The 24,381-nt window shown below is 35.8% G+C and overlaps 3 protein-coding genes across 5 annotated transcripts; 1 reads left to right on the top strand and 2 right to left on the bottom strand.

Moving 5' to 3' along the window:
* Window positions 1–1,038: 1,038 nt before the first annotated feature.
* On the bottom strand, window positions 1,039–9,077 carry atp6v0d1 (ATPase H+ transporting V0 subunit d1). Of its 2 annotated transcripts, XM_081359947.1 has the most exons (9): window positions 8,854–9,077; window positions 7,091–7,262; window positions 6,683–6,861; window positions 6,391–6,470; window positions 3,726–3,803; window positions 3,444–3,620; window positions 3,155–3,232; window positions 2,865–3,028; window positions 2,196–2,383 (listed from the first exon to the last, which is right to left on the bottom strand). In XM_081359947.1, exons 1-8 carry the CDS (start codon window positions 8,978–8,980, stop codon window positions 2,867–2,869), a joined length of 1,053 nt encoding a protein of 350 aa, XP_081216073.1. In that variant the 5' UTR covers window positions 8,981–9,077; the 3' UTR covers window positions 2,196–2,383; window positions 2,865–2,866. The 2 variants fall into 2 exon arrangements, with proteins under 2 accessions (XP_081216072.1, XP_081216073.1); XM_081359946.1 differs by having other exon boundaries at window positions 1,039–3,028.
* Window positions 9,078–15,153: 6,076 nt separating this feature from the next.
* On the top strand, window positions 15,154–16,985 carry agrp (agouti related neuropeptide; the record flags this gene model as incomplete). 2 transcript variants are annotated; one of them, XM_081359979.1, is made up of 4 exons in its annotated part: window positions 15,154–15,177; window positions 15,342–15,513; window positions 16,022–16,101; window positions 16,493–16,985. In XM_081359979.1, 3 exons carry the CDS (start codon window positions 15,399–15,401, stop codon window positions 16,673–16,675), a joined length of 378 nt encoding a protein of 125 aa, XP_081216105.1. The 2 variants fall into 2 exon arrangements, with proteins under 2 accessions (XP_081216105.1, XP_081216104.1); XM_081359978.1 differs by lacking the exon at window positions 15,154–15,177 and having other exon boundaries at window positions 15,405–15,513; window positions 16,493–16,675.
* A 1,674-nt stretch (window positions 16,986–18,659) lies between these two features.
* ctrb.1 (chymotrypsinogen B, tandem duplicate 1) lies at window positions 18,660–21,194 on the bottom strand (the record flags this gene model as incomplete). Its single annotated transcript, XM_081352637.1, has 7 exons — window positions 18,660–18,871; window positions 18,988–19,121; window positions 19,341–19,521; window positions 20,502–20,580; window positions 20,745–20,824; window positions 20,910–21,013; window positions 21,143–21,194. The coding sequence occupies 7 exons, from the start codon at window positions 21,192–21,194 to the stop codon at window positions 18,710–18,712; spliced, it is 792 nt and encodes a 263-aa protein (XP_081208763.1). The 3' UTR covers window positions 18,660–18,709.
* Window positions 21,195–24,381: the final 3,187 nt, after the last annotated feature.

Consider the following 24,381-nt stretch of genomic DNA (forward strand, 5'->3'; position numbering starts at 1 on the left):
AAACTGTTTCTTAGTATCAGCAAAAAATAACAAAAGGTGTCTCTCTGAACATCTTACCTTCATGGCTGGAGAGGGCTTCATCCTGCTGAATTTGCAGGGATTTGTAATCCAATTAGAGAATACTGAACATGCTCTTAAAGGCTCTGTGACAGAAGATGTAAGATGTAGGTCTTGCACTCTTTACTCTACTGTTTACTTCTCTTAAATAGAATAGTAAAGACATTACATTGCATGAACTTTAAGGGGTGGTTCACCCAAAAATGAAAATTGTTATTATTTATGTTGTTCCAAACCTGCATGCATTTCTTTCTTCTACAGAACATAAAAAATCATATTTTGAAGAACATTGGTAACCAAACAGTTTTAGTGACCATTAACTTCCATTGTATAGACAAAAAAAAAGACATTAAAACATTTCACAAAATATATTTTGTGTTCCACATAAGAAAGAAAGACATGCATGTTAGGAATGACATTAGCCTAAGTAGTAAAATTAGATGGTGTTCCTACAATGTAAAGGTGATGATCCAACAATAACTTTGTACATTTATCACCAAATCAAAATGGCCATAAATCCCATAATGTTCTATAAATTCACCTCCATTATTTCATTCAAGTCTGGGACTTTCATCGTAGGCTATACATCGAACTGCATTAGATCTGGCTAAACCAAACTTTTTTTGATCACTATTTGCCGAACAAGATTAAACAGGAATACCACATGTAGTACTACTGTAATAGAATGAAGTCCACCATAATTGTACAACATTAACATTGGTCAAAACAGATACATTGCAAATTTATAACTCTACTAAATGAAAATGGCTTGGAGCGTCTGAAAGATTTATGCATTTTCCAGGAGTTGTGTGGCAACAGGAGGAGGAACTGTTTAAACTTATTGTGCTCTTGTCTTGGCTGCGGTGACGTGGCTGCTAAGATAATTTGCATTCATAAAGGTTGCTAGAGTCCAAGCCATTTTTGGTCTTCTGATCTGCAATAGGTCCAGAGCACTGTGGAACTAAAAGGCTGTGATTGTTTGCAGTAATTAAGCGTTTTTAATGAGGCCTGGACCATAATGTTTTAGCACGTACAAAGAACAAGGATGGGGTCATCAGTGAGTGATTCAAAGCCCCTTCAAAAAAAAAAAAAGAAAAGAAAAAAAACACAATAAATATTGTTCATCCAAACAGAAATACAAAACTCAATGAACTGCGTGGGTGTTTAGAAACTAAGATACAATTTCTTCTCCAGTGTTTTAAAACACAGATAACCAGCCATTCAACTACATGTTCAAACCACATCTGGTATTTACAAAAGACTGAAGCTCTGTCAGTAAGCGGTTGGCACGTCCTTCACATGTTTAGGTATAGCTTATCTTTTGGCAGAGTAGCCTACAGCAACACAACATTAATGCAAACATGGCATCATTAGCCCCGGAGTCATCTCGTGGGTTTGAACTAGAACACCTCATGTTTAAACAGGCTAATTATCTTTATAAAGAATATCTTCAGGTTGTGTTGGAAGGTACAGTAAATCCTTTTGTGTTCAGCTGAATGTCCGGAGTAAAATTTTAATTTAAATTCTAAAGCTCATGCTGTAGCCAACTTCCAAGCCAGTCTGCACATGGTGATGAAGGATTTTTGGGCTCTTTGCACCATCTAGTGGTGGCTAATGTAACTACTGCAAACTCAAGCTAGATATCTCCACAAAATGCAATAGTGGCTGTTTTTCAATCCTCTCTTTTTCTCTTAAAGATAGAATAAAACATACAAACACAGAATTACTGTATATATATAGTGTGTGTATGTATATATATATATATATATAGACTTCATTTAGATCACTTAAAACACAAACATTATGGTTACAACAGTACAATAGATTTTACATTGCAAGCAGAGGGCAAGGTCTTTCTTAATACTAGATCCATTAGACCTCACCAATTCAGCTGTCAATCATGAATTATGATCTACTCCATAAATTATGTCAGCACAAATTTTAGCAGTAATTTACAAACAGCAAGCACACAATTCTCATTTTAACAAACATACATTATGAAGAATCTATACACACAAAAAAAAACATTTTCTGTAAATCCACCACATTTCTCTTTTTTATAAGGATAATCCTACTGTTCCCTATTCCTGAAATAATGGAAAACAATTTCTCTGTAAATCAATTATAAATCCATTCTTAAATAAACCGTGTTGTTGCATTGAATCCAACAATTTACACAAAAAGGATTTTATGTAAAATTTATACTGAAATTCATTCTGCTTGTTTCATGAATAAGGACAGCAGTCTAGATTAGCAGTGGTTCTCTAATCCTCATCAGATGTGGATACTGGATCCTCTAAGATCCCGAGTTCAGGGAGTTTCTAATCTGAAAATGTACATTAATTGAAAAAGTATTCAATGCATTAACAATAATGATGGAATGCGTGTTTTCTTAGCCTTACACAGGAAGAGTATGACAATAGATCTCTCTTTAGTTTTGTTTCACTAAAACATACTGTAAACTCTCCTGTTTTCCTGTAACTCCCTGTATTTATTTACTTGCAATGGGCTGTGATTGCTTTCTAAGTGACATTGTTACACAGTCATAACATTATGAAGCAAAATAACATTTGACTACTTTTATAAAACTTTTCATTTAAAAAATCCTAAGTTTTGAGAGGGAATGCAAATCTGTCAGACAAAAACAAACAATAATTTACTCTAATAAAGACAATCACAATGAAAGGTAAGAGTGGCATAGTGCAAGAAACAGGGAGGAGACAGAATCATCATTTTCAAACCTTAACATAACAGAGCACAGTTAATACATGCCATGTGGATCATTACTCAAGACTGATATTATGTACCATTAGAATATGGGGATGTAGTTGTCAATCTTAGCCCGGTGCCTTTGGGCGATACACTCTGCAATCCACACAATGTTACGGCACTCTTGTTCCTTCAATTTGACATACGCATAGAACACGCTGAAATGAAACTGATTCAGGAAGGCCAGCTTATTAAGTTTCACCTGCAAACACATAACCAACATTTTCCCATTAGCAGAGGACTTTCAAAAGAACACATTTGCCAACATCAAAAAAATCCCTGAATTACATAAGGTTCAATGTAGTAGCGTTCTCTCTGTAATGCTGACCTCATGTTCAAAAAAGCGATCCTCAAGGGTTTTGTCTCCTGGGTTGCTGCCAGCACCTTCAAAGAGAAGCTTGTATTCCTGAAGCAACATGAATTCAGTGTTAATCCTCAAATAATTTTGGTGGCTCAAAATACATGAACTTCACGTCAAAACAACTAGAATTAAAAGAATAGAATTAAACTTTTAATAGAATTAAAAGTTCCAAAAATTCTGAACATTCTGTCATAATTTAATCATGCTGTCTATGAACTCTTAGTTTGAAGCCATTTCGTTGTACACAGATACCTACAGGGTAGTATTCAGCCACAGCTTTGACCTGCTCGTAATCATCTGCGCGGGCTAGCTGTGCTAGACCCTCTGGATAGAGCTTGCCACAGTGAGGGAAAAGTTTCGCTCGGTCTTCTTTGGAGAGCTCCGTACCAAAGGAGTTAATGGTAATGATGAAAGCCCTTCTGTCTGCCTCAAACTGATACACAAACAAAGCTTTGCTTTAGTTACTAAAAGACTGAAACGTATCAATAAAAATTTAAAAATCTCATCAGAATCTTTTTCATTGTACTCTATTACTCACCTCCAGAATTGGACACATGGTGTCTGCAGTTGTTCCCCCCAGTGAGGAACAGAACTTGTAGAAAGCTTCGAGATATGCCTGGAGACACAGACAGGAGAGATCAACCACAGCTCATGGTTTCAAGGTTAAAGGCCAGACAGAGCACAGAAATAGAAAGAATACTGACATATTTTGCTGGTCACATGCCCAGCACTTTTGAATCCTAATGACCTTATTGCTATTTTGTTATTATTATCACACATTTTTCCATCATTATTTCTTGTGTTCATCTTATCTTACCTTTTTTTATCTACTATTTATATATTTAATGGACAGTCTAAGTAGCTGACCAAGCTAACATTTCACTGCAAGTTGTATTCTGTAGATAACCGTGTATGCGACAAATTAAAAAAACTTAAAACAAAACAAGTGTTTAACCTACTGTATAATTTTTTCTGCTCAACAACACTGCTGTTCAATTAAGTTTTTGCAGCCAAGCCTTGGCATGTGCCTAAACAGAAATCAACCTACCCTGAAAAATATTCAGAGGAGTAAATATGGTAACAACTAGCCCCGGTCTCCCCTACATACAGGGTCAAAGTTAGATCACTACCCGCACATAATATCCAGACAACACCAGCGAGTTTCTGTTTAATTGTGGGCAATTCCGCGTAAAACTGTCACATCCATAACACCAACACAATGCCATGGTATTTAGTTGCCGTTATGGATGTGACAGTTTTGTGTGGAATTGCCCTTAAGCATATTTGTTATGTGTGTCATGTAGGGCTGGGCAAAAAATCGATTTAATCGATTTATCGATTTTGTAGTGTAAAACGATTTTTATTTTGCAAACTCGAGTTTTTTTGCCACAATAGTTTTTTCGGACTTTTCCGCGTTTCGTCCTTGTGCGTTACCATAGCGCGATATGAGCCAGCCGGCCCCCGCCCCGCGTAACCATAGATACTAAAAGAAGCGCGTAACACAATCAAAACAACATGGCACCTGAGGAATAAATATCGCGAAGAATGGGAGAAGTGCAGCCGGCTCCGTAGCGAAAACGGCTCCTCTAACACACCTGCTAAAAGCAAATTACACTTCCTGAGAGCTTTACAAACTGTGTGCCTTATAAGAACGGAGCGCGATGGAAAGCGATTACAGAGGCGATCACGTTTTATATTGCCACAGACATGCTGCCAATTTATTCTGTCGAAAAGCGAGGTGTTTTGTTGTTAAGGCCCTTTCACACCGGATGCGTAACGAAAAAGCGAAACGAAAAAGCGAATAGTTCGTGTGCGAATAGTTCGCATCAAAACCATTCACATCAGCCGCGACGCGAATTTGCGACGTCTGTGACGTTCAGAGAGCTTCAACATTCCAAAACTTTCGCGCGAATCGCGCCGACAGCTGAGAAAACATGGACACTTCATCATCATCATCATCATCATCATCATCATCCAGTCATAGTCATAGCATCCAGTGAAGACGAGCTTTTCATTTTATTTAAAAGACAGAAAAGAAGGTTTTGGGTGCACCCAATCTTACAGAACAGAAAGTCTGAAGGGGAGTATGCTTATGTGCAGTTTTTTTTTGCGTCTTCAACAGTGCGTTTTGTAATGTAACTACACATTACATGTAACACACGAAGTAAGTTAAAAATCATTCGACTAGAAATATCACACAAAGAATGTATAGTATAGCCTACTAAAAGCAGCCCTAAATAGTCTCACTGCATTTTGTTACGTGTTCAAGGTAAACACGGTCTCTGTCTCTATCTTTGACAATAATAGTGTTAGCTTTCTATCCCAAATGTAGTTTGGCCTGCTAGCCTACACAGCACAGGACTATCACACAACACACTCACAGTCGTGATAACCGGTTGGTTGGCAATGCTACGCCACACATTGTCTTTCAAATCGTTGTCCTTGTAGTATGTGAATTGGCTGAAGCCTATTCTGTCGCCGCAAAAGTAAAAAAAAAATCGACATCGAAGCGAAAAAAATAAAAGTCGTTTTTTCGCCTCAGCACATTCGCGTTCGGTGTGGAAGCGCTCATTACACAAACAGCTGATCAAAAAATAAACCCATCGCGTGAATTATTCGTGCGTCAAAATCGCGTCCAGTGTGAAAGGGCCTTTATAGATAAAAGTTTACATTTGTTCACTCTTTGAGCAGGCTATGTCTGCCACATGCATGTTTCATTTTTATATTCACAGTTCACACTATAAGAGTTTATTTTTTTAATTGTAATGTTATATGTTACAAAATTTGTAATTATCTGATTTCTTGAACAGAAAATTTAAGCTACTGTGAAGTTATTGCACTTTTGCTTAAACCTGGGTTAAAGCCACTGATCTATATAATGTCATTCTATATAGATCAGTGGTTAAAGCTTGAAATTGTTGAATGACAGAGCCTCATTTACTTTTTGTTTTGGGATTCTACGCATTTTAACTCTTGAGGACAGTCATAGCAATAAAGTTGCACTTTTCACACAATATCTGATGTCTGCAGTCATTTTTTAAGTTTATTGAAAAAAAAAATCGAAAATCGAATCGAAACTCGAATTTTTCTTTAAAAATCGAAGATTTTTTTTTTAGGCAAAATCGCCCAGCCCTAGTGTCATGAGAAAATTCCTAATGAATGTTTCAGATTTACATCCCTGTATTTTCCATCGCAAGACTGACCTTGTAAAGGGTGTTGCGAATTATTTCAATGTTCATCTCATCCAAATCCTGCTCAGAGATGCAGTCCTGAAAGAAAGCAGCTGAAACAAACAGAAACAGTCTTTAACTGTGATGTGGGGATGAGCACTTTGGTATTATTTAGAATATGTTTTGGAGATTTGTGAATGCTTAAAAAAATCCAAACAATAAATGACAAGATTTGCAACTCAATGACTTCCTCTAGCCACAAAACTTGTGAACGAAAAAGTGAACGTGATTCATGTGTTCATTTTTCATGTCAAGATTGTCCTACCAAGTGGTGTATCAACCAGGATGGCATTATAGAGCTCTGCTGGAGTCTGGGCAATGTTAACGGCCTCCATCTGTTCGAAGCTGCCAAGCGGATGGCACTTGGGCACCAGCTCAGAGATGGCCCGCTGATGCAGAGTTCCAGTGATCAGCAGGATGACGTTGTCAATCATATAGCTGTATCTGAAAAAGCAGCGGAAAATAGCTTAATAACGGGTCCTGAGAGGTGAAATATTTTAAAACATAGTGATTAGTTTAAAATCGAGCAGATAAAGCTATAAAAAAAAATTTCTTAGTTATGAATGTTCACTAAACCAGTAAATTTGTAAAATACAGCATTATATTTGACACCTCGTGTTGTGAATTGGCAGCATTGGTTTGCTTATGCTTTTTGATATGTGACTGCACTCACGTGATGAAATCCATGAAGCTGGCCAGAGGCTCATAAGACTGGTTCCTCATATGGCGGAACTCAACCACCATCTTCTCTTTTAGTTTGTCATCAATGACGGAGACAGTGAGGGGGGAGGCTTCATTGGCCAGGAAGCTTCCATAGTCAGTGCTCTGCAAATGAAGCTTCAGGTCTGAGGAGAAATACAAGTGAAAACTTGAATTGTTTAAAAGAAAAAATACAAAACAAGATGATGATGATGATAATGAATTTATCTGTAAATCCAAATTCTCATTCTTCAATGCTAAAGGGTTGTGCTCGAAGTGATTTCTGTATACATTAATCTCGGAAATGTTTTTACACAGTTTCCAGTTCCCTAAAGCACAAGCAAAAATTCCAAGTGAGTCACTTCCCATTGATTCTTAAAGGGGGAGACAAAATTAGCTACAATTTATTCAATTTCTAAAAACATTGCTTTCATTTTTGGGGTCATTTTAAAAGTTCTTTAATTGTAAAGTCTGGCATATTAGGTAGTAATGCAGCACAGGTTGAAGGATTTATTTATTTATTTTATTTAAACTGTCCCAAATGGAATGTATCTGATTGAATTGATCAAATAAATGAAGCAAAGTTTCATCCCCAATTTTACAAAACACACACAAGTTGGAAACATCAGCAAAAGTAGCCATTTTGGAGCTAGTTGGATAGATATTTTGCAGTTTCTTAATATGTACTTTACTTATATTCTTAAGGAGTTTTCAGGGAGTGACAAAGCTCTGTTCCAGTGAATACTGTCAAATTACTTGTTCCAGTAAAATTTTCATCTAGAGGATGTCTAAATTTAAGCAGCAATTGATTTAGATGTTTAGAATTTTATATCTAAACAAATTTGGTCATAATTGGTTCTCTCTCATTAAAGCAATTTATTTTTTTATTTTTTTGAATAAGTGGAAGTAAACTGCTGGACGAGTAAAGTCATAAAAAAAAACAAGTATACTGCCATCAGCACAGGTTAAATGAGAATATGCCCATCCTACAGAACTGACGTCATGACATACTGTATCACATGACCAGCACCATCAACTATCATTCCTCAAATGAGACCTGTATCTTTCGTTTATTAAAAAATTAAATAAAAACACATATTTATTATTTATCCCGATCATTACTTTAAACGGGTCTAGATCAATTACTGGCGTTGTAATACGACGTTGAAATCACAACCTACGATGCTCCGGTAACCATCAGTCCGTCAGGTTAAACGCAGGCCTTTAAAATTGATACTGTACATTACATTGCATGTTTAAAATAGAGCCGCGGTTTAAACATTTGCGTACGATCATGTAAAATAAATACGTAAATATAAAGATCAGAAAATAGAATGTGTTGCTGAAAGCACCACAGTTAGCATGTAACGTTACATGTATTGCACTTAAATTAAAAAGTAACATAATATAATTATCAGGGGACTTCATGTGTTTACTTAATATCAGGGCAGAGGAACATGGGAAATATAAGGATGTAAAAACTGAATTTCGCCAGATGAAGGGGATTTAAAGGCTCGGAGGATCTGGGCTGGCTCAAGAAACAAGCTAACTGACATTAGCAGTGCTGTTGTTTTATGACGATTTATGAGCGAGATACCACATCAATGATAAAATACGGATTGCATATTTAAACGACAATACATGTCAAAAACGACAAGCAATTGCATGTGAAAATGTCGAAAATGAAAACGGACACAGATCAGATAAGCTAGCAGCCTACACACACATTTGACTCACCTTCCAGAGTTTCACATTGAACAAGGTTCAAATAATCCGCCTGAGATAAAATACCAGCCTTAAAACCTCTCACCAGCCCCTCCAGATAACCATTATCCACATTAAAATATAATTCGGAGAAAGGCATGGTGAAAAAATAAGACTAACTGTGTAAGTTACTAGCTACAGAAAAAGCAAGATGTAGCTCCACAGTCGCTGTCCGATTCATGAACGATTTGTTCTTCTGAGTCGAATCATTTTAATGAACCATTTGAACAGATTCACAAAACAGTTCTGAATGATTCAATGAGCCGAATATCAGAATTTCTACAAATACTGGATTGTTTACATCTTGATTGTATGTCACTTTAATCAAGAAACATACGAAACCGTTTGTTTAAAATTCTTTTTCACCTGAAATATGTAAAATAATAAAAAAAATAAAAAATGATTTAATTTATTATAAATGCAAATTGTAATTTCGAAATTATTTTTTGCATTATGAGCTGAATCCTAGCTGCAATAAACCAAAGTGAGACACTGAAACATAATAATACATAATAATAAACGATCATTAGTACAATTTAATCGTAAAATAGCTAGTAATAAATAGCAACAGATGTGACGGAAAACAACACTTGAGAATCGTTTTGAAGCAAGAATCTTTAAATCTAACAGTTCGAAAGAATCGATTCGTGGAAATGAGTCCGACTTCCGAGTCCCATAATGAAGTTGCGAATACCCGGATGAACACACACACACACAAACTCATGTGACTGAGCATCTGACCATCAGACCTTAAATACTGATCTCAGACCATCCCTACACAGGAATTGGGGTCCCGCGGGTGGGGTTTCACACCTTTGCTGCAGGTGGGAGAGTGGACGGTCAAAAACTGCGGCACGGGTCCCGTCGTCACACAATATGCCGCGTAACAAGAAAAGAGTCAACAAATGAATTTAGCAGCAGTCGATCAGTAACAACCTCTTCCTCTATAAACAGGGCTTGGCCAAGTGATTCGTTATTAAATTAATAATTTATTTGCATTTTGATGTTAATTAGCTAGGCTACATAAACATATTTATTTCCTATTTAATTTGTTTTATATTTGATTTGTTTAATATTTATTTATGCTTTAAGTAATTCAATTAAATAGGCCTATATTGTGCCTTGTTAGGTTACAAGAGTTTTGTGTTGGTTAGGTGTGTCAACCATCCAAACAGAAGCAACCCAAGTCAGTCAGGGCTGAGCTGGACCTTAACTCAAAAAAGATTTCACATTAATTGTTTGTTTAACCTCTTCAGCTCTGCGGCCTCCCGCGGACCACCGCGGACCCACCGGTGGGTCCAATATTGCATAATCATAATCATTTAAAAAAATCTATAAGTTGTGCAGCACAAAACTATACATATATGGTATTGTTTGAAAGCTTAGAACCTCTGCTTTCCTGACAACCTCATCACTTTTGCATTTATCTTACATAAAAGAAGATAATAAGGTCTATATTCGACCCCCCCGCAATGACCCCCCCTTGAGAAAATCATATTAATGATATTAAATTTCATATTTATATCACACAAACTCACCAAAAATAAACAAGTCATATATCAAATGAAAGCTCTCACTCTCAGGAATATCACTGTGCAGTTTATTTCACCGATCCAACACTTTACAGTAACATTATTATCCAAGGAATCACGAAAACAGAATCGATTCTTTTGAACAAGCAAACACTTGAGTCATATTCCTGTTCGGATCACTAACTCCCTGTGTAGCTACTAGCCTCAAACTCTATATCAGCTCGTTCTTTAGGTTGTTTTCTTCAAAATGAATCCATTTTCACATGTCTATGAGCATGCATGGCCAAATGGCACAGTAATATGTCACCGATGTCCAGATCAAAACATGCGATGCAGACAAATACTCTTATTATCCTTAGATTTGATTGTCTATAGCAGCGATCCCGATGACGTCATCACGCATTGCGTCATATGTCAGAAAAGCGGAGATTCTAAGCTATCCAGGGACACGCCAATCATGCTTCTAGGCCATTCACAGCCCGAGATATCCTTTTGGAAAGTTGAGGAGGCGGGTCTTATTACGCGGCTGGCAGAGATCATCGCAGTTGAGTTTGGGTTAGTTGGAGAGTTTGGACAATGTTTTTCGAGTGATTGCGAGGTTTTCACAACTGGTTGGAGTGTTTTGTCTTTGGATAATGGCTTCAAGAAAGTTTTTTGTCGGCGTGGATGCTGTCTTGGAGGAGCTTGATCAGAGTGACACTGAAACTTGCAGCAATAATGCCAGTTTCGATTCTGTTAGACAATCCTGGCGAAGACCCTGAATGTAAGTACAAGTACACATTTCGAGCTTATAAACATTGTATCTGTGTATTTCATGGACAAATGCATGCAACAATGCAAATTATGCATGCAACAGAGATCGAGAAATATCACAACCCATGCACGTGCTAATTCAAATTAGCATGGTTGGTATTGCTAAGCATGTGCGTATTTTTTGTGCGTCGCGTAAATGTTTTTGCATGTCTGTTGCATGCATATTTGAGATGATTTTTGCAATAATAAACGAGCACAGCGCATGCATATATTCATGCCATAGTTCAAATAAGCTTGGTAGCTTTTGCTAAGCTTTGTGTGCTGTACGCCCCCCACATGTGCTAAAATAATGTTACATGCATATTTGTAGCTTTGCACGCGTTTTTCATTAGTTGCTTTGATTGCATGCATGTGGGCAATCGTTGTTCATCAGTTGCAGAGATGCATGCTTGTGTGCATTATTTTAGCACATCTAGGCACCTGTAAAAGCACATTTTTATCTATACATGAAATGCATTCTACATGTTTGTTACATTCATATTTGAATCAGTGCATGCATGAGTGGTGCTCATTCATTTTTCATGTATTTGTCTTGTGTGGATATGCAAATATATTATATTCTTGTATCTGTTATATGCATATGTGAATTATTTTTGTGCATGTAATATTAGCATGCATTTCTGAATCGCAATGTGGATTTATAAATTTACATTTATGCATTTGGCAGATGCTTTTATCCAAAGCGACTTACATTGCATTTCAAGGTACACATTTTAAATTCTTATCAATTCTCACAAATTTGTTTTGTTTTGCAGTCTGGACAGTGGTGATGAATGGCAGCTAGATCTGCCATGCACCAGCAGCAAGGAGGTTCCAAGACCCCCACACCCTCTGTTGGTGATTCTGTGAGGCCACAGAGCCACACAGCTTTTTATGGACAATTTGTGAAAGTGAAAGACTATAATAAACATATGGGAGGTGTGGACATGTCAGATGCCCTCATTGGCATCTGACTGCACATTTTTCTCTAAAACATTTAATTTATTTTGTTGAAGTTTATTATCTCTGTGTATAATAAAATACAAGAACTGCTACATTCTCATACCTCTCATTTTTCCTCCCTTAAGTTAAATCTAAATAACTTTTCTTTAGAAGGTGATAGCAAGAAGATTATTTTTTCCCCTGTTTACTGCCACACAGAGGATTCAAAAGAAACCTTCCACAGGGAAATACACCAAACAGGTCCTAAATTACAGACTCTCAAATAAAAACTTAATTTAAAAATCAATCAAAATCTGACTTTTTATCCTTGTTTATCATAAAATTATGAATAAATACAATAAAATATATGCAATATTCCACCACTGTGTTAAAATGTAGAGTGTTTCCTGTAAAATGAGACCATTTTTATCCATTTACTCCAATGTATGTGGGTAGGACGCTCTTTTAAATTCAGGTATGCTCTATTCTTTCAGAAAGAAAAAATTTAGACCGTAAAAGTAGAATTGGAGACACCAGTGACTCCTTTCAGATAAATCTCCATAACTTTTTTTTAGAATGAGATATCAAAACAATTCTTTTTGTCCCGGTTTACTGCCACATAGAGGATTCAAAAGAACCCTTCCAGAGGGAAATACCTCAAACAGGTCCTAAATTACAGACTCTCAAATAAAAACTTAATTTAAAAATCAATCAAAATCTGACTTTTTATCCTTGTTTATCATAAAATTGTGAATAAATACAATAAAATATATGCAATATTCCACCACTGTGTTAAAATGTAGAGTGTTTTCTGTAAAATGAGACCATTTTTATCCATTTACTCCAATGTATGTGGGTAGGACGCAATATTAAATTCAGGTATGCCAAATTCTTTTAGGTATCAAAAATGGAGACTGTAAAAGTAGATTTGAAGACACCAGTGACTCCTTTCAGATAAATCTCAATAACTTTTTTTTAGTAGGAGATATAAAAAAAAAAATTTTTGGCCCTGTTTACTGCCACCTAGTGGAATCAAAAGAAACTTTCTGAAGGGTTATAGAAAAAAAAGTTTTTTTTTTTTTTTTTTTTTTAAATAAAATATTAATTAAAAACTGTATCAAAAAATGACTTTTTATATGTGTTTATCATAAAATTGTGAATATATACAATATAATATATGCATTATTCCACCACTGTGTTAAAATTCAGAGTGTTTTCTGTAAAATGAGACCATTTTTATCCATTTACTCCAATGTATGTGGGAAGGGCGCTCTTTTAAATTCAGATATGCCAAATCCTCTAAAAAATTCAAAATATGCTGCAGAGCTGAAGAGGTTAAATTAATGTTTGGATGTAAATGTTTTGGTTGGCCTTCAGCAAAATTCATTTTTTAAACTATATTTATTATATTCCCAGTATTCACCCATCCACGATCATTACAAATCAACTAATATGTTTCTTTGTTTTTTCATTATTTAAAGGGCACTGGAGTTTGACAGGCAGCAATCTACTATGTATGGTGCACTTAGACGGCCTTCTGAGAAAGAAGTACACTGAACATGCACGTAGCCATCCTAAAAGATAAATGGAGAGATTTGTACAGATGATGGTGTTCACCGTAAGATTAATTATTGTACATTTTGGAAAATGAACAGATTTCTGTGAACTCATCATTGCCCTCTGATAAATTATTTTTTCTGCAAACTTAAATGTTAATAAATTGTCTTTCAACGGAAACACTCAGTCTATTACTTCTTCAAATATGCGGTTTATATTTTCCAGAGAGCAGGATATGAACTGAAATCATCTTAATTCAATATTAGATGCATGGCTAAAAGCATGTCATGGTATATAGCAGCAAACATTTGTTGATGAGAAGTTGTCTGACAGTTAAGCATTGCATACGCACATGATGTATTTATTCATTTATTTATTTATTTTTAAAGAGAGAGATTTATCATACATTTGTGTCTACTTCGTCCTAATCCTAATAGACCAGTCTTTCGATAAATAAACTAACAATTCTGACTTGGCCTGTTTGTTTTGTACAAAATTATTTGAATAACATATGTTTTTGTTAATTGCACATTCTATTTTCCACTTATAAACAATTCAGACCAATCTGACCTTACAAAGATAAGTACTGAAGTCCTTTCTCTTAAACAATTTATTTCCACACAAATGGATGCTGTATTGCGTCATCAGCAGTAAATCAGCAGGATGGATTCATCAGCTGATAATAGATGTATTAGCTTCATAATGAAGTGTTTCCTGGTCAGTGCTGAGCGTTAGCTATAGGATGAGCATGAAAAATAGTACAAAAGTACAAATTCAGTGCCTAGCTCAAATATTACCAAATAGGGTATTTTCCTTATTTATCAGGAATAAGCAAAATCACAAAATTAAGCTAAAGATGCATTAAAAGTGTGATTGTGTCAAAAGGTGTCAAAGAAAATGATGCTATGATGAGAAACATCACAAAATTGAGCCAAATAATAAATTAATATGTACTGAATACATAGATATAAAATTGTGTACGTTAACAACAGATATGCAAAATAAATATGCCAAATAAACATCCGATTAAAAAATAAGCATCATTCAACTGATTTTTGTTCTGAGTATTGGTTCAAAATACAGAACCATGTTTCAAACCTACTGAGCTTCACTAACTAGCAATGAATTTTTCACACTCCTCAAATGATTTCATACATTTAAAATAAACTGACATTTTTAAAATCTTAAATAGGTGTTACGTTTTTTTCTTATATTTCAGCATTTATTTTTATTCTAACATATTACAGTAATATTCCATCAGACACCATCATCCAGGATATTCTGTTTGTTTATTTTTTCCTGACTGCGTGGGCAGTCATGTATGTGTGTGTTTGTGTGGAAGTTGTGCCAGGCACAAGAGACCACACCTCCATCCACTGATCAGCACCATGTGTCCCTCACCTCCCACCTCAAGGAGCCTTATAAATCGAGGAGTCTTGTGCAGACACTCAGCCTGGGACGTAGAACGCTGCAGGTAGGTCAAACATAACTTACACATGTGCAAACGTACATAGATCCACACACATACTGTAGGGCAAAAACAGTGCAACTAGAAAAATACACACTTTTCACTTGCTCACAAACATATACATAAGACTTTTCAATCTGTATTTTCTTGACTGCTCTCTCTTTTTTCAGTGAATACAACCAGATCACTAAAAGTGTGGCTGAAGTTTATCTTGTTTTTGAGTTTAAATGATTATGATGCTGAACACAGCCATCTTCAGCTGGTTTTTGATAAATGTTATGGTGATGGCATCACATCCAAACCTAAGACGTAGTGAAAACTCTTTTGCTCTTTCTGACACAGGTAAGGTTTCTAGACTGATGTTATTTTCCAAAATAAAACGTGGTGTGTATCTTTTTCTATTGATCTTTTCAGAGATTAAGATTTTTGTTGTTATTGTTTACATTTTAATGTGATTTAGAACACTACAAATGTTCACGCATATCTTATATGGGATATTTTACCAGACTTTTTCTTTTTTATTCTAAAATGTGAAAAATAGGCTACTTATAATAAATAAGTGGTAGGTTTGTATAAACTTATTATGTTTGATATATGTATGTGCATATATTTAATGTGTTTTGATAAATAAAATAATTTCAGTTCTTAAAGTGGACACTATTTTGTCTGGACATAATCTTTACATTTTGATCAGTATGGGGAGTACAAAAGATTTTTGCAGAAATTATCAGTCCTTCATTGTGTAAATCCCAGTTAACATTAAGTGTTAAATTAATGAATTTCAAATTGGATACAGTGGACTTCTTTAAAAAAAAAGATATTTGGCACATTTGTGTTTTGTATGTCACAGATATACTACCTATACTGGAGCACCTTGAAAGAAACTCGGCAGAAGAAAAACTGCTAGAAGACCTTGGATCCTATGATGAGGTGGTTAATTTACATTTGGCTTTCACATTTAATATCATGTGACTTACAGAATTTACATGTACCACCAGTGGTATGTGCCTCCACTTGGTATGCCAAATGACTAAAAATAATTCAGTTCCTTCCAATTAAATTGTCCTGTTTTTTTTTTTTGTTTGTTTTTTTTTTTCATGTTTTACTTTTAATATCTGATCCGTTTACAATTTTAATATTGGTTAGTTTTTACTCCAAAGCATAGCCCTCATTCCTATGTAAGCAGTGCATTGCTCAAATGGTTAAGGTGATGACTTGGATGTTCTGATATAATTTAACATGGTACTTGGTCTGAAAAGTTTGAGCACTATAACATTATTCTCTGTGTTGAAGTATTTTTGATCCGTTGCCATAACCACAGGATCTGGGTAAAGCTGTACGGCTTCAGAGAAGAGGCACCCGTTCCCCCAGCCGCTGTATCCCTCATCAGCAGTCCTGCCTGGGCCACCACCTGCCCTGCTGCAACCCCTGCGATACGTGCTACTGCCGTTTCTTTAAAGCCTTCTGTTACTGCCGTAGCATGGACAACACCTGCAAAAACTAATATGCATAGAGCCAAATTCTACCCTGAAGTGGCTAATGGTGGTTTAACGTTTACAGTTTATACAGCTATAGCATGTATATGTGGATAGTGCAAACATACAGCCTTACACTATCCACAGAGAAGTTTAATATAGACCAAATATAATGGTTAATAATGTGTTAATAAAGCTGCACAAAGCATAGAGTGCACATTTGCTCTTAACACTTTTATTGCTGCAGTTTAAGGTGTAGTTTTATTGCAATTTTAGGTCAATATCTACTCATTGCCTGAAATATTTTGTATATATGCATTCAATAAACTCTTATTGCAGATGTGAAGAGTATTATCTAAAAGAGTGTACAAAAAGTATCAAACCGCCTGACATTGAAATTTAACCATGTACAACTGCACAGCACACATACACTGAGAGGCAGAAGAAAAACTGAGGGGAAAAAGGCTTTACAAAAAGGTTACCAAAAAACATGTGTATCAACACACAAACACAGAAGATGAAGAACCCAGTTGCAGGAGTATTTTGCAAAACAAGGGGTAGCACAAAAAAAGGAACTCATGATATCATTTGTCCAAAAAAATTCCATAATTCATTTATCGTAGCCCACAGGAATCCAAAAACACAGTAAACACACAGGTAAGTTAAAGCATTCTCAGCAAAGAAGGTGAGTCCATGAACATTTCAACAACAACAAGGCCAGTCAACGAGTGAGTGCAAGTGAGCGGGTTAAATACAAATCCAAACCAAATCAAAGAAACAGGTGATACAACTTTTGATGATACAGGTGATACAAACACAAGTTTTTCCTTTGCGTTTTTTGTGTATAGATGACAACGTTGTCAAAATGATCCCTGTTTACATGGAAACGCTGTATTATTATTTATGCATGCCAGGCCAATAGTTGGCAAAGGCACTTTCTAAAGAAACGGTGTCGTGTTAAGGCCCCACAGACAGACGGGCAAACTGGCTAAACTCAAGGCTAAGGAGCCGTTTTCAATTAAAAAAGGAAAACTTTTATGCATTTTGGCTGTTCATTTAAACGAAAACGGCGTTTTTAGGGTCTGAAAATGCAAACTTTTTAATACGTTTCAAAGTGCAAGATTTTAAAAACGATACCACTATTGTCTATGTCTGAACTACAAAAAAAACACAATTTATGAAAACAATGACGTCACACGCATGCGTTTTACGAGTTCAGTCAATTGGCGCACAGTTTTTCTTTACAAAGTGACCTCGCCAACTACCAAACAAAGCCCTGACAACAGTATATTGAGTAAGGGTGCCTCTTAAATGGAAAGCTGCATTCTAGTGACTAGTGAGTGGGGAAAGGATTGGTTAGAAAAAAAGCAACAAAGCCCAGCATTCATGGGAACTTCGTAAAAAGCATTACAGGATCTACCTCATAAAATAGGCTGAGAAAATGACCAAAGTGTGTATTTAAAGCAAAGGGTGGGTGGCTATTAAGAAGATCAGATGTAAACTAGTTTTGATCTGTTAAACATTTTGGTCACTATATTCACAGTAATTCCCATAATTCCATTTGTGTAATGTCAGTTCCCCATTGTCAGAGACAATATTTAAAAGGGCCCACAAGATATTTCTGTTATTTATGTTGTTGTTGTTTTTTTTATAGAAACTATGAGAGGCAATAATATTAAAATAATTAAATAATTATAATCAATTAAAATAACAAAAGTCCATAATTCCATAAGTGTAAATAACTGCATTTTTTAATCTTCTTGCAGCCCCCTTAGAATTGTGCTGAGGCCCCTAGTGGGTCCCGTCCCCCTGTTTGAGAACTACTGTGTAATGATGTTGTTTTGACTACTTTATGATTATTCTAAAATGGGTAAAATAAGACTAATAATAAGGAATGAGCAAGTGTGTCTAAACCCTTGACTGGTAGTGTATAAATTCTATCTGAAAAATAAAATATAGATTTTTAATATATAGCCTTTATAATAATTAATCCAAGAAAGAGGAACAAAAAGTCATGTCATACATCTTTATTAAAGAAAATAAAGACAGTATTCATGGCTGCTTTAGTTAGTAGCAATGGTCTGGTCAACCCAGGCACGGAGTTTGGTGACACGGGCGTACACAGCAGGGGTTGAAGTGGAGCAAGTGCTGCTTCCCCAGGACACGATACCAACTAGAGTCCAGACTCCATTCTTCTGGCAGACCAGAGGACCACCAGAATCTCCCTGTAAAACACATAGAAGAGTTTGTAATCAAAACATTTACCTATACATGTAAGACGAACTTTCATTAATCATTATAGAAATAAATAATTGTCACATATATTTTTTTGGGAGCTCACCATGCAAGAAGAAACACCAGAGGCTCCAGCACAGATCATCAGATCAGTGATGTTGGTTCCCCAGTAACGCTTGCAGTCATCATTGGTCAGCAGAGGCAGAGCGGCCTGCTGGAGCAGGGCAGGGGTACTAGGGGCTGAAAGGACAGATTGGCAGCATTTTAAAAGCTTTCAACATAGAAAATAAATCAGGACAGAGCTCTAACTCAAGTTTGACCTTCCTAAACCATAAAAACTGAACAAATGCTATAACATTAAAACTAAAATAAAAGTGTCATCATTGTAAATGTAAATATTTTTTAAATATATGCAAAAATGATAAAAATGCTGAAATGAAAAGAGATTCTGAAACTCACCATTGTACCTGGTCAGGCCCCATCCAGAGGTCACACACTTCATGCCTCCAGAAAAGTTGTCACTGGTTTCAGCGAGACACACAGGAGACACTTGACTGTTGATCTGAGCAGGGGTGGCCAGCTTGATCAGGAGGATGTCGTTGTTGATGGTGTAGCTGTTGTAGTTAGGGTGCTTGATGGACTTTGGGAAGAGGATATAGACATGTTAGCATTCCAATTTTAAGGTAGCAATCAGTGGAAACGCTCTCTTCATGTTTCTATTAATAGACTACCTCAGAACAATGGTTCATGTAGGATATATGCTAGTGTTTCTTGCAGTGCTTTTCAACAATTGTGCCTCTGCTGCTGAATCTTTCGTGAAAAGCAATCATATTACCTAGTTTGTGAGTGTGTGTTTGCAGTCTGTATTGAATGTGATGGAATATAATGGTGATAGAGACAAAAAAAAATTGGGTCTGTCTGTGAAAATTTAATAGACGTCTAACCATAGCCCAGGAATAGACGCACAGGCTACGTATACAACATGTCAAAGACATGAAACCAAACACCTTGTAATCACTGTTGACTTTGCTTACATGATGGAATATCATACATCTCGCAAGTTATTTTGGAAAAAAAAATGACATGTAATCAAATTCAGGGTTATTTTGTCTAGAAGTGGGTTACTCATAGCCGGACTATATCAGGTCTAGTTAACCGAGATGGTGAAATGACGGCTATTGCTTGCTGGGTAGTTGGCTTTGGGAAACGCACCCCTGATACATTAGTGAATCAACAACTGACTAATTTACTGAACTGCAAGTTGTCGTTATTAGGGGCCGTTAAGCACTGAATGATGTAGCCCCTATTTGTTTTTTATTTATTTATTTATTCTCGAACGGGCATCCATTTGAACCTTGCATAGTTAAACCATGAAATTTGTTACAATGATAGAGGTAGACCTGAATAGTAGTTGTACTGAATATTTTCAGTGATGTCAAATGCATGAAGAATGCTATGCATGAGCATCATCTCATGCATCTGGTATATATTTCTAATAAATGAAGCGATTGTGCTTTATATTTATGTAGTGAATTTGGACAGGGGCTTCCCACTGGCAAAACAGAATTCTGCAGGAAATACTGCGATACTCAATAAAAGAGATATTGAGGGTCTACACACCTTTCCAACGGCAATGGTCTGAATGGCCTCAGCTTTGGATGAACGATCATGCTCACCCAGGACGACGCGGTGAGAGGTCCTGTAAAAATATATATAGATAATCAAAACGGTATAACCCAAAATCTTTGGTAGCAGAACAATAGGCTATAAATACCATATGAAATATAATGATAACTGAAATTCAAACTTATTCACCAATTGATCCTTATAGGCATTAAGGTTTACTTTTTAATACTTTCTTACCTGACATTGCAGTGAGCAGCAGTCACAACCCACCACTCGCTGATCAGGGAGCCACCGCAGAAGTGGAAGCCAGTGGAATCCTGTAATAAATTTAAAATGACGAAATTAATGATTCAGTCTTTTGAGTTAGCATTAAAAAAGCATTGTTTTTCACACCAGTTTTACCTGCAGAGACACCTGCCAGGGCCAGGAGTGAGGACGTGCCTCCTCACCATTCACAATCCTGGCGTAGCCAGTGATAACAGGGGGAACGGCAGGAACACCACAGCCTAACAGACCAAAAAATTGCACCAAAGAAATTTAACAGATTCATGCATCCTGAGCACAATTTAATAAAGGTTAGCCAGGCTTAAAGGCTGATATAATGGTATCTTATTATAAGAAAAACAGGATTGTACCATAGGCTGCACCAAAGAAGGCGAGACAGGAGAGGATCCACAAGAAGGCCATTGCTGCACTTGAATATTGTCTGCTCCTCTGAGGGCTTTATATATTCAGTCCTCATTCATATGCTGGACGTCTTATCGCTCCACTGTGGGATATTGTGCACCTTGCAAGAGAGAGTTTTTTCCACCCCTACAAAAGATAATGCCCCCTCCTTCTGGATGCTTTAAATCGGCTGTAAATCTTTCATTGTTGAATTACATTTATATTTATGCATTTGACAGACTTAAACTGCATTGAAAGTAATCATTTTATCAGTTTGTGCATCCCCTGGTTGTTAAACCCTTAACCATGGCATTTCTAACACCTTGCTTGCACTATATTGTTGGAGCTACAGAAATACTACCCAATTACCCATGAAAGAATGCCTTTAACTTTCACTGATTCACAATGATTGAAAATTGAGAGAATTAATGGCATTCATATACAGTAACATGCAGGTTATATTATATGAATGCTGTTAATTCTCTCAGTTTCACAATGATTGAAAATTGCTCTAATATTATCTTAAATTTCTCAGTTTCATTCAAAACATTTCTTAGGACAGCTGTACTCAGAAAAGTGATAACCTCCATGTTATATGAATGAATATAGTTAATAATACCTGCGTGGTCAAAATGGCTATGGCATATTTCACGAGAGCTGTTATTTCTTTCTTATTTTGTGTAATATTCTCTGTTAAATAGACTGCACAATAGCTTCCTGTAAGTTTAATTAGAGGATTTCATATTTTGCATTTATCAAATAAGCTTATTGAATGAATTTTTTAATTTTTCTCCTCTACTTTTTGTTGCGTAACAGACATTTTTCAAAAGTCATTATGTTGACTGCAATAACCCTGACCTGAATAGCTATATTTTCATACGCACTGATAAAGCCGTGTTCCTGGTTTCAAGGCCTCTGTGTCCACATCTGCACTGATTCCCAGCTCATTTCTATTTAGGTAACCTATTCCACGTATGTTCATCAGTTCAGCTGTATGTACTGTAAATGTACATAATTACATTATTTGCATACTGCAACCAATTTACTTTGCACTGATATACCTAAGATCAAATATTTAAAAATGTGAATATTACGAGATTTCATTCAAAGATAATCTGAGCTTGTTAGAATATGTTTTTATTCATAAGTCATTTTGTATTCAGGTATCTCAATGGCAAAAAAGTGTCCCAATCAACCTGAATTCAGCCCTATATTTATTCATGTGGAACTCATTTTTATCCTAAGAGTTCTGAATGGGATTGAAACTGCAGCAACATTAGTGGTTCTAGAAGCATGCAATATTGCTTATTGCTTAGAAAAGTAAGAGTTGAAAAGGAGACTGAAGAAACAGCTCATTAACAATAAGTACCATTCCAGTAGGCTAGCATTTTTTCAATGTCTTAAGATTTATTGGATTAACAGTTAACATTAACTGTGTTTAAATTACTTTATTGGGCTGATATATTCACAATTGCACAGCAAAAACTTGACAAGCACCCTTATGATAAAGTGTGAAATTTGGGGCTGTCCAAAGCTATTGGGTTTGAAGGGGGTTAGAGTGGTAACAGTGTTTTTTTGTTGTTGTTGTTGTTTGTATTCGGTAACATTTATTAAATTATTCTATGCTTTTATATTTTTTGCAGTATATTTATAAAACTTCTTACAAGAATGTTATCATATAATTAAAATATATAAAACACACACTATATATATATATATATATATATATATATATATATATATATGAAGAGTTCAGATGCAAAAGCCTCTAAGTGACATCTGAAATTTTCTTCTAGAATGATCATTTTTATAAAGCTTGTATATTTAGGTTAAGTGATTTCACTTAAATGACAATTAATAGGTAATTTGCATTGCCATTTATGTGAAATTATTGAACTTAAATATACGAGCCTGATAAAAATGATCATTCTAGAAGAAAATTTCAGATGGCACTTAGAGGCTTTTGCATCTGAACTATATATATATATATATATCTGCCTTTTATATCAAAAATCCTTGAAAGAATAGTAGCAACCCAACTAGAATCACATCTGCAAGATAACGACATTTATGAGCATTTTCAGTCGGGTTTTAGATCCAATCATAGTACAGAAACAGCTCTTGTTAAGGTTACAAATGATCTTCTCTTGGCTGCTGATTCTGGTTTCCTGTCTATTCTTATTCTTTTAGATATTAGTGCTGCCTTTGACACTATTAGCCATTCAGTATTACTCGAAAGACTGGCCTGCATTGGAGTAGCTAATAATGTTTTACTTTGGTTTTCGTCTTATCTATGTGACAGAAAACAGTTTGTACAGATTAAGACTGCTCAATCAGAGCCTGTCTCGGTCACTCACGGCGTTCCGCAGGGGTCTGTTTTGGGTCCGCTTTTATTTATTATTTATATTCTGCCCCTTGGTTATATTTTTCGTTCCTATGGTATTTATTTTCATTTCTACGCCGACGACACACAAGTATACATATCCACAAGACCAAATGCTTCTCATACCCCTTCTAATCTTACTAAATGTTTGCAGGATGTTAATATATGGATGACTAATAATTTTTTAAAGTTAAATACAGGTAAAACTGAAGCCCTTCTTGTTGGATCTAGGTCTGCTTTATCTAAAGCTCAATCTTTCCCCTTGCTCATTGATAATTGCCCGGTTAACTTCTCTAGCCAGGTGAAAAGTCTTGGCGTTATTTTTGATGGTTTGCTTTCTTTTAGTTCCCATATTAATAACATTTCACGTACTGCATCTTTTCACTTACGTAATATTACTAGACTACGTTCTTCACTTTCTCAACACATACTGAAGTTCTCATTCATGCCTTGGTTACATCTAGGCTTGATTATTGTAATTCCCTTTTATGTGAGATTCCGAAAAAACAGCTTCACAGACTACAGTTAATACAGAATTCAGCAGCCAGAATTGTAACTCATACACGTTCTTTTGAACACATAACTCCAATTCTTTACCATCTACATTGGCTTCCTGTTCATTTTCGTGTACATTATAAAATATTACTTCTTACATTTAAAGCACTTCATAATCTGGCTCCTCAATATTTGTCAGATCTTCTTCATTTGTATACACCTCTCAGATCTTTGAGATCATCTTCTGCAGACTTATTGTCTGTGCCAAACTACAAGATGAGTTCGTTTGGTGGTAGAGCTTTTAGTTGTGTGGCGCCTAAGCTGTGGAAT

This window comes from Scardinius erythrophthalmus (genome assembly GCF_964197995.2).
Source record: "Scardinius erythrophthalmus genome assembly, chromosome: 2".
Lineage (NCBI taxonomy): Eukaryota > Metazoa > Chordata > Actinopteri > Cypriniformes > Leuciscidae > Scardinius > Scardinius erythrophthalmus.

Coding starts and splice junctions, on each gene's coding strand:
- atp6v0d1 (XM_081359946.1), bottom strand. CDS start 8,980: ATGCCTTTCTCCGAATTATATTTTAATGTGGATAATGGTTATCTGGAG. Junction 6,471..6,682: donor CCTGGTTGATACACCACTTG/GTAGGACAATCT, acceptor TGTTTGTTTCAG/CTGCTTTCTTTCAGGACTGC. Junction 3,233..3,443: donor CTGTGGCTGAATACTACCCT/GTAGGTATCTGT, acceptor ATGTTGCTTCAG/GAATACAAGCTTCTCTTTGA.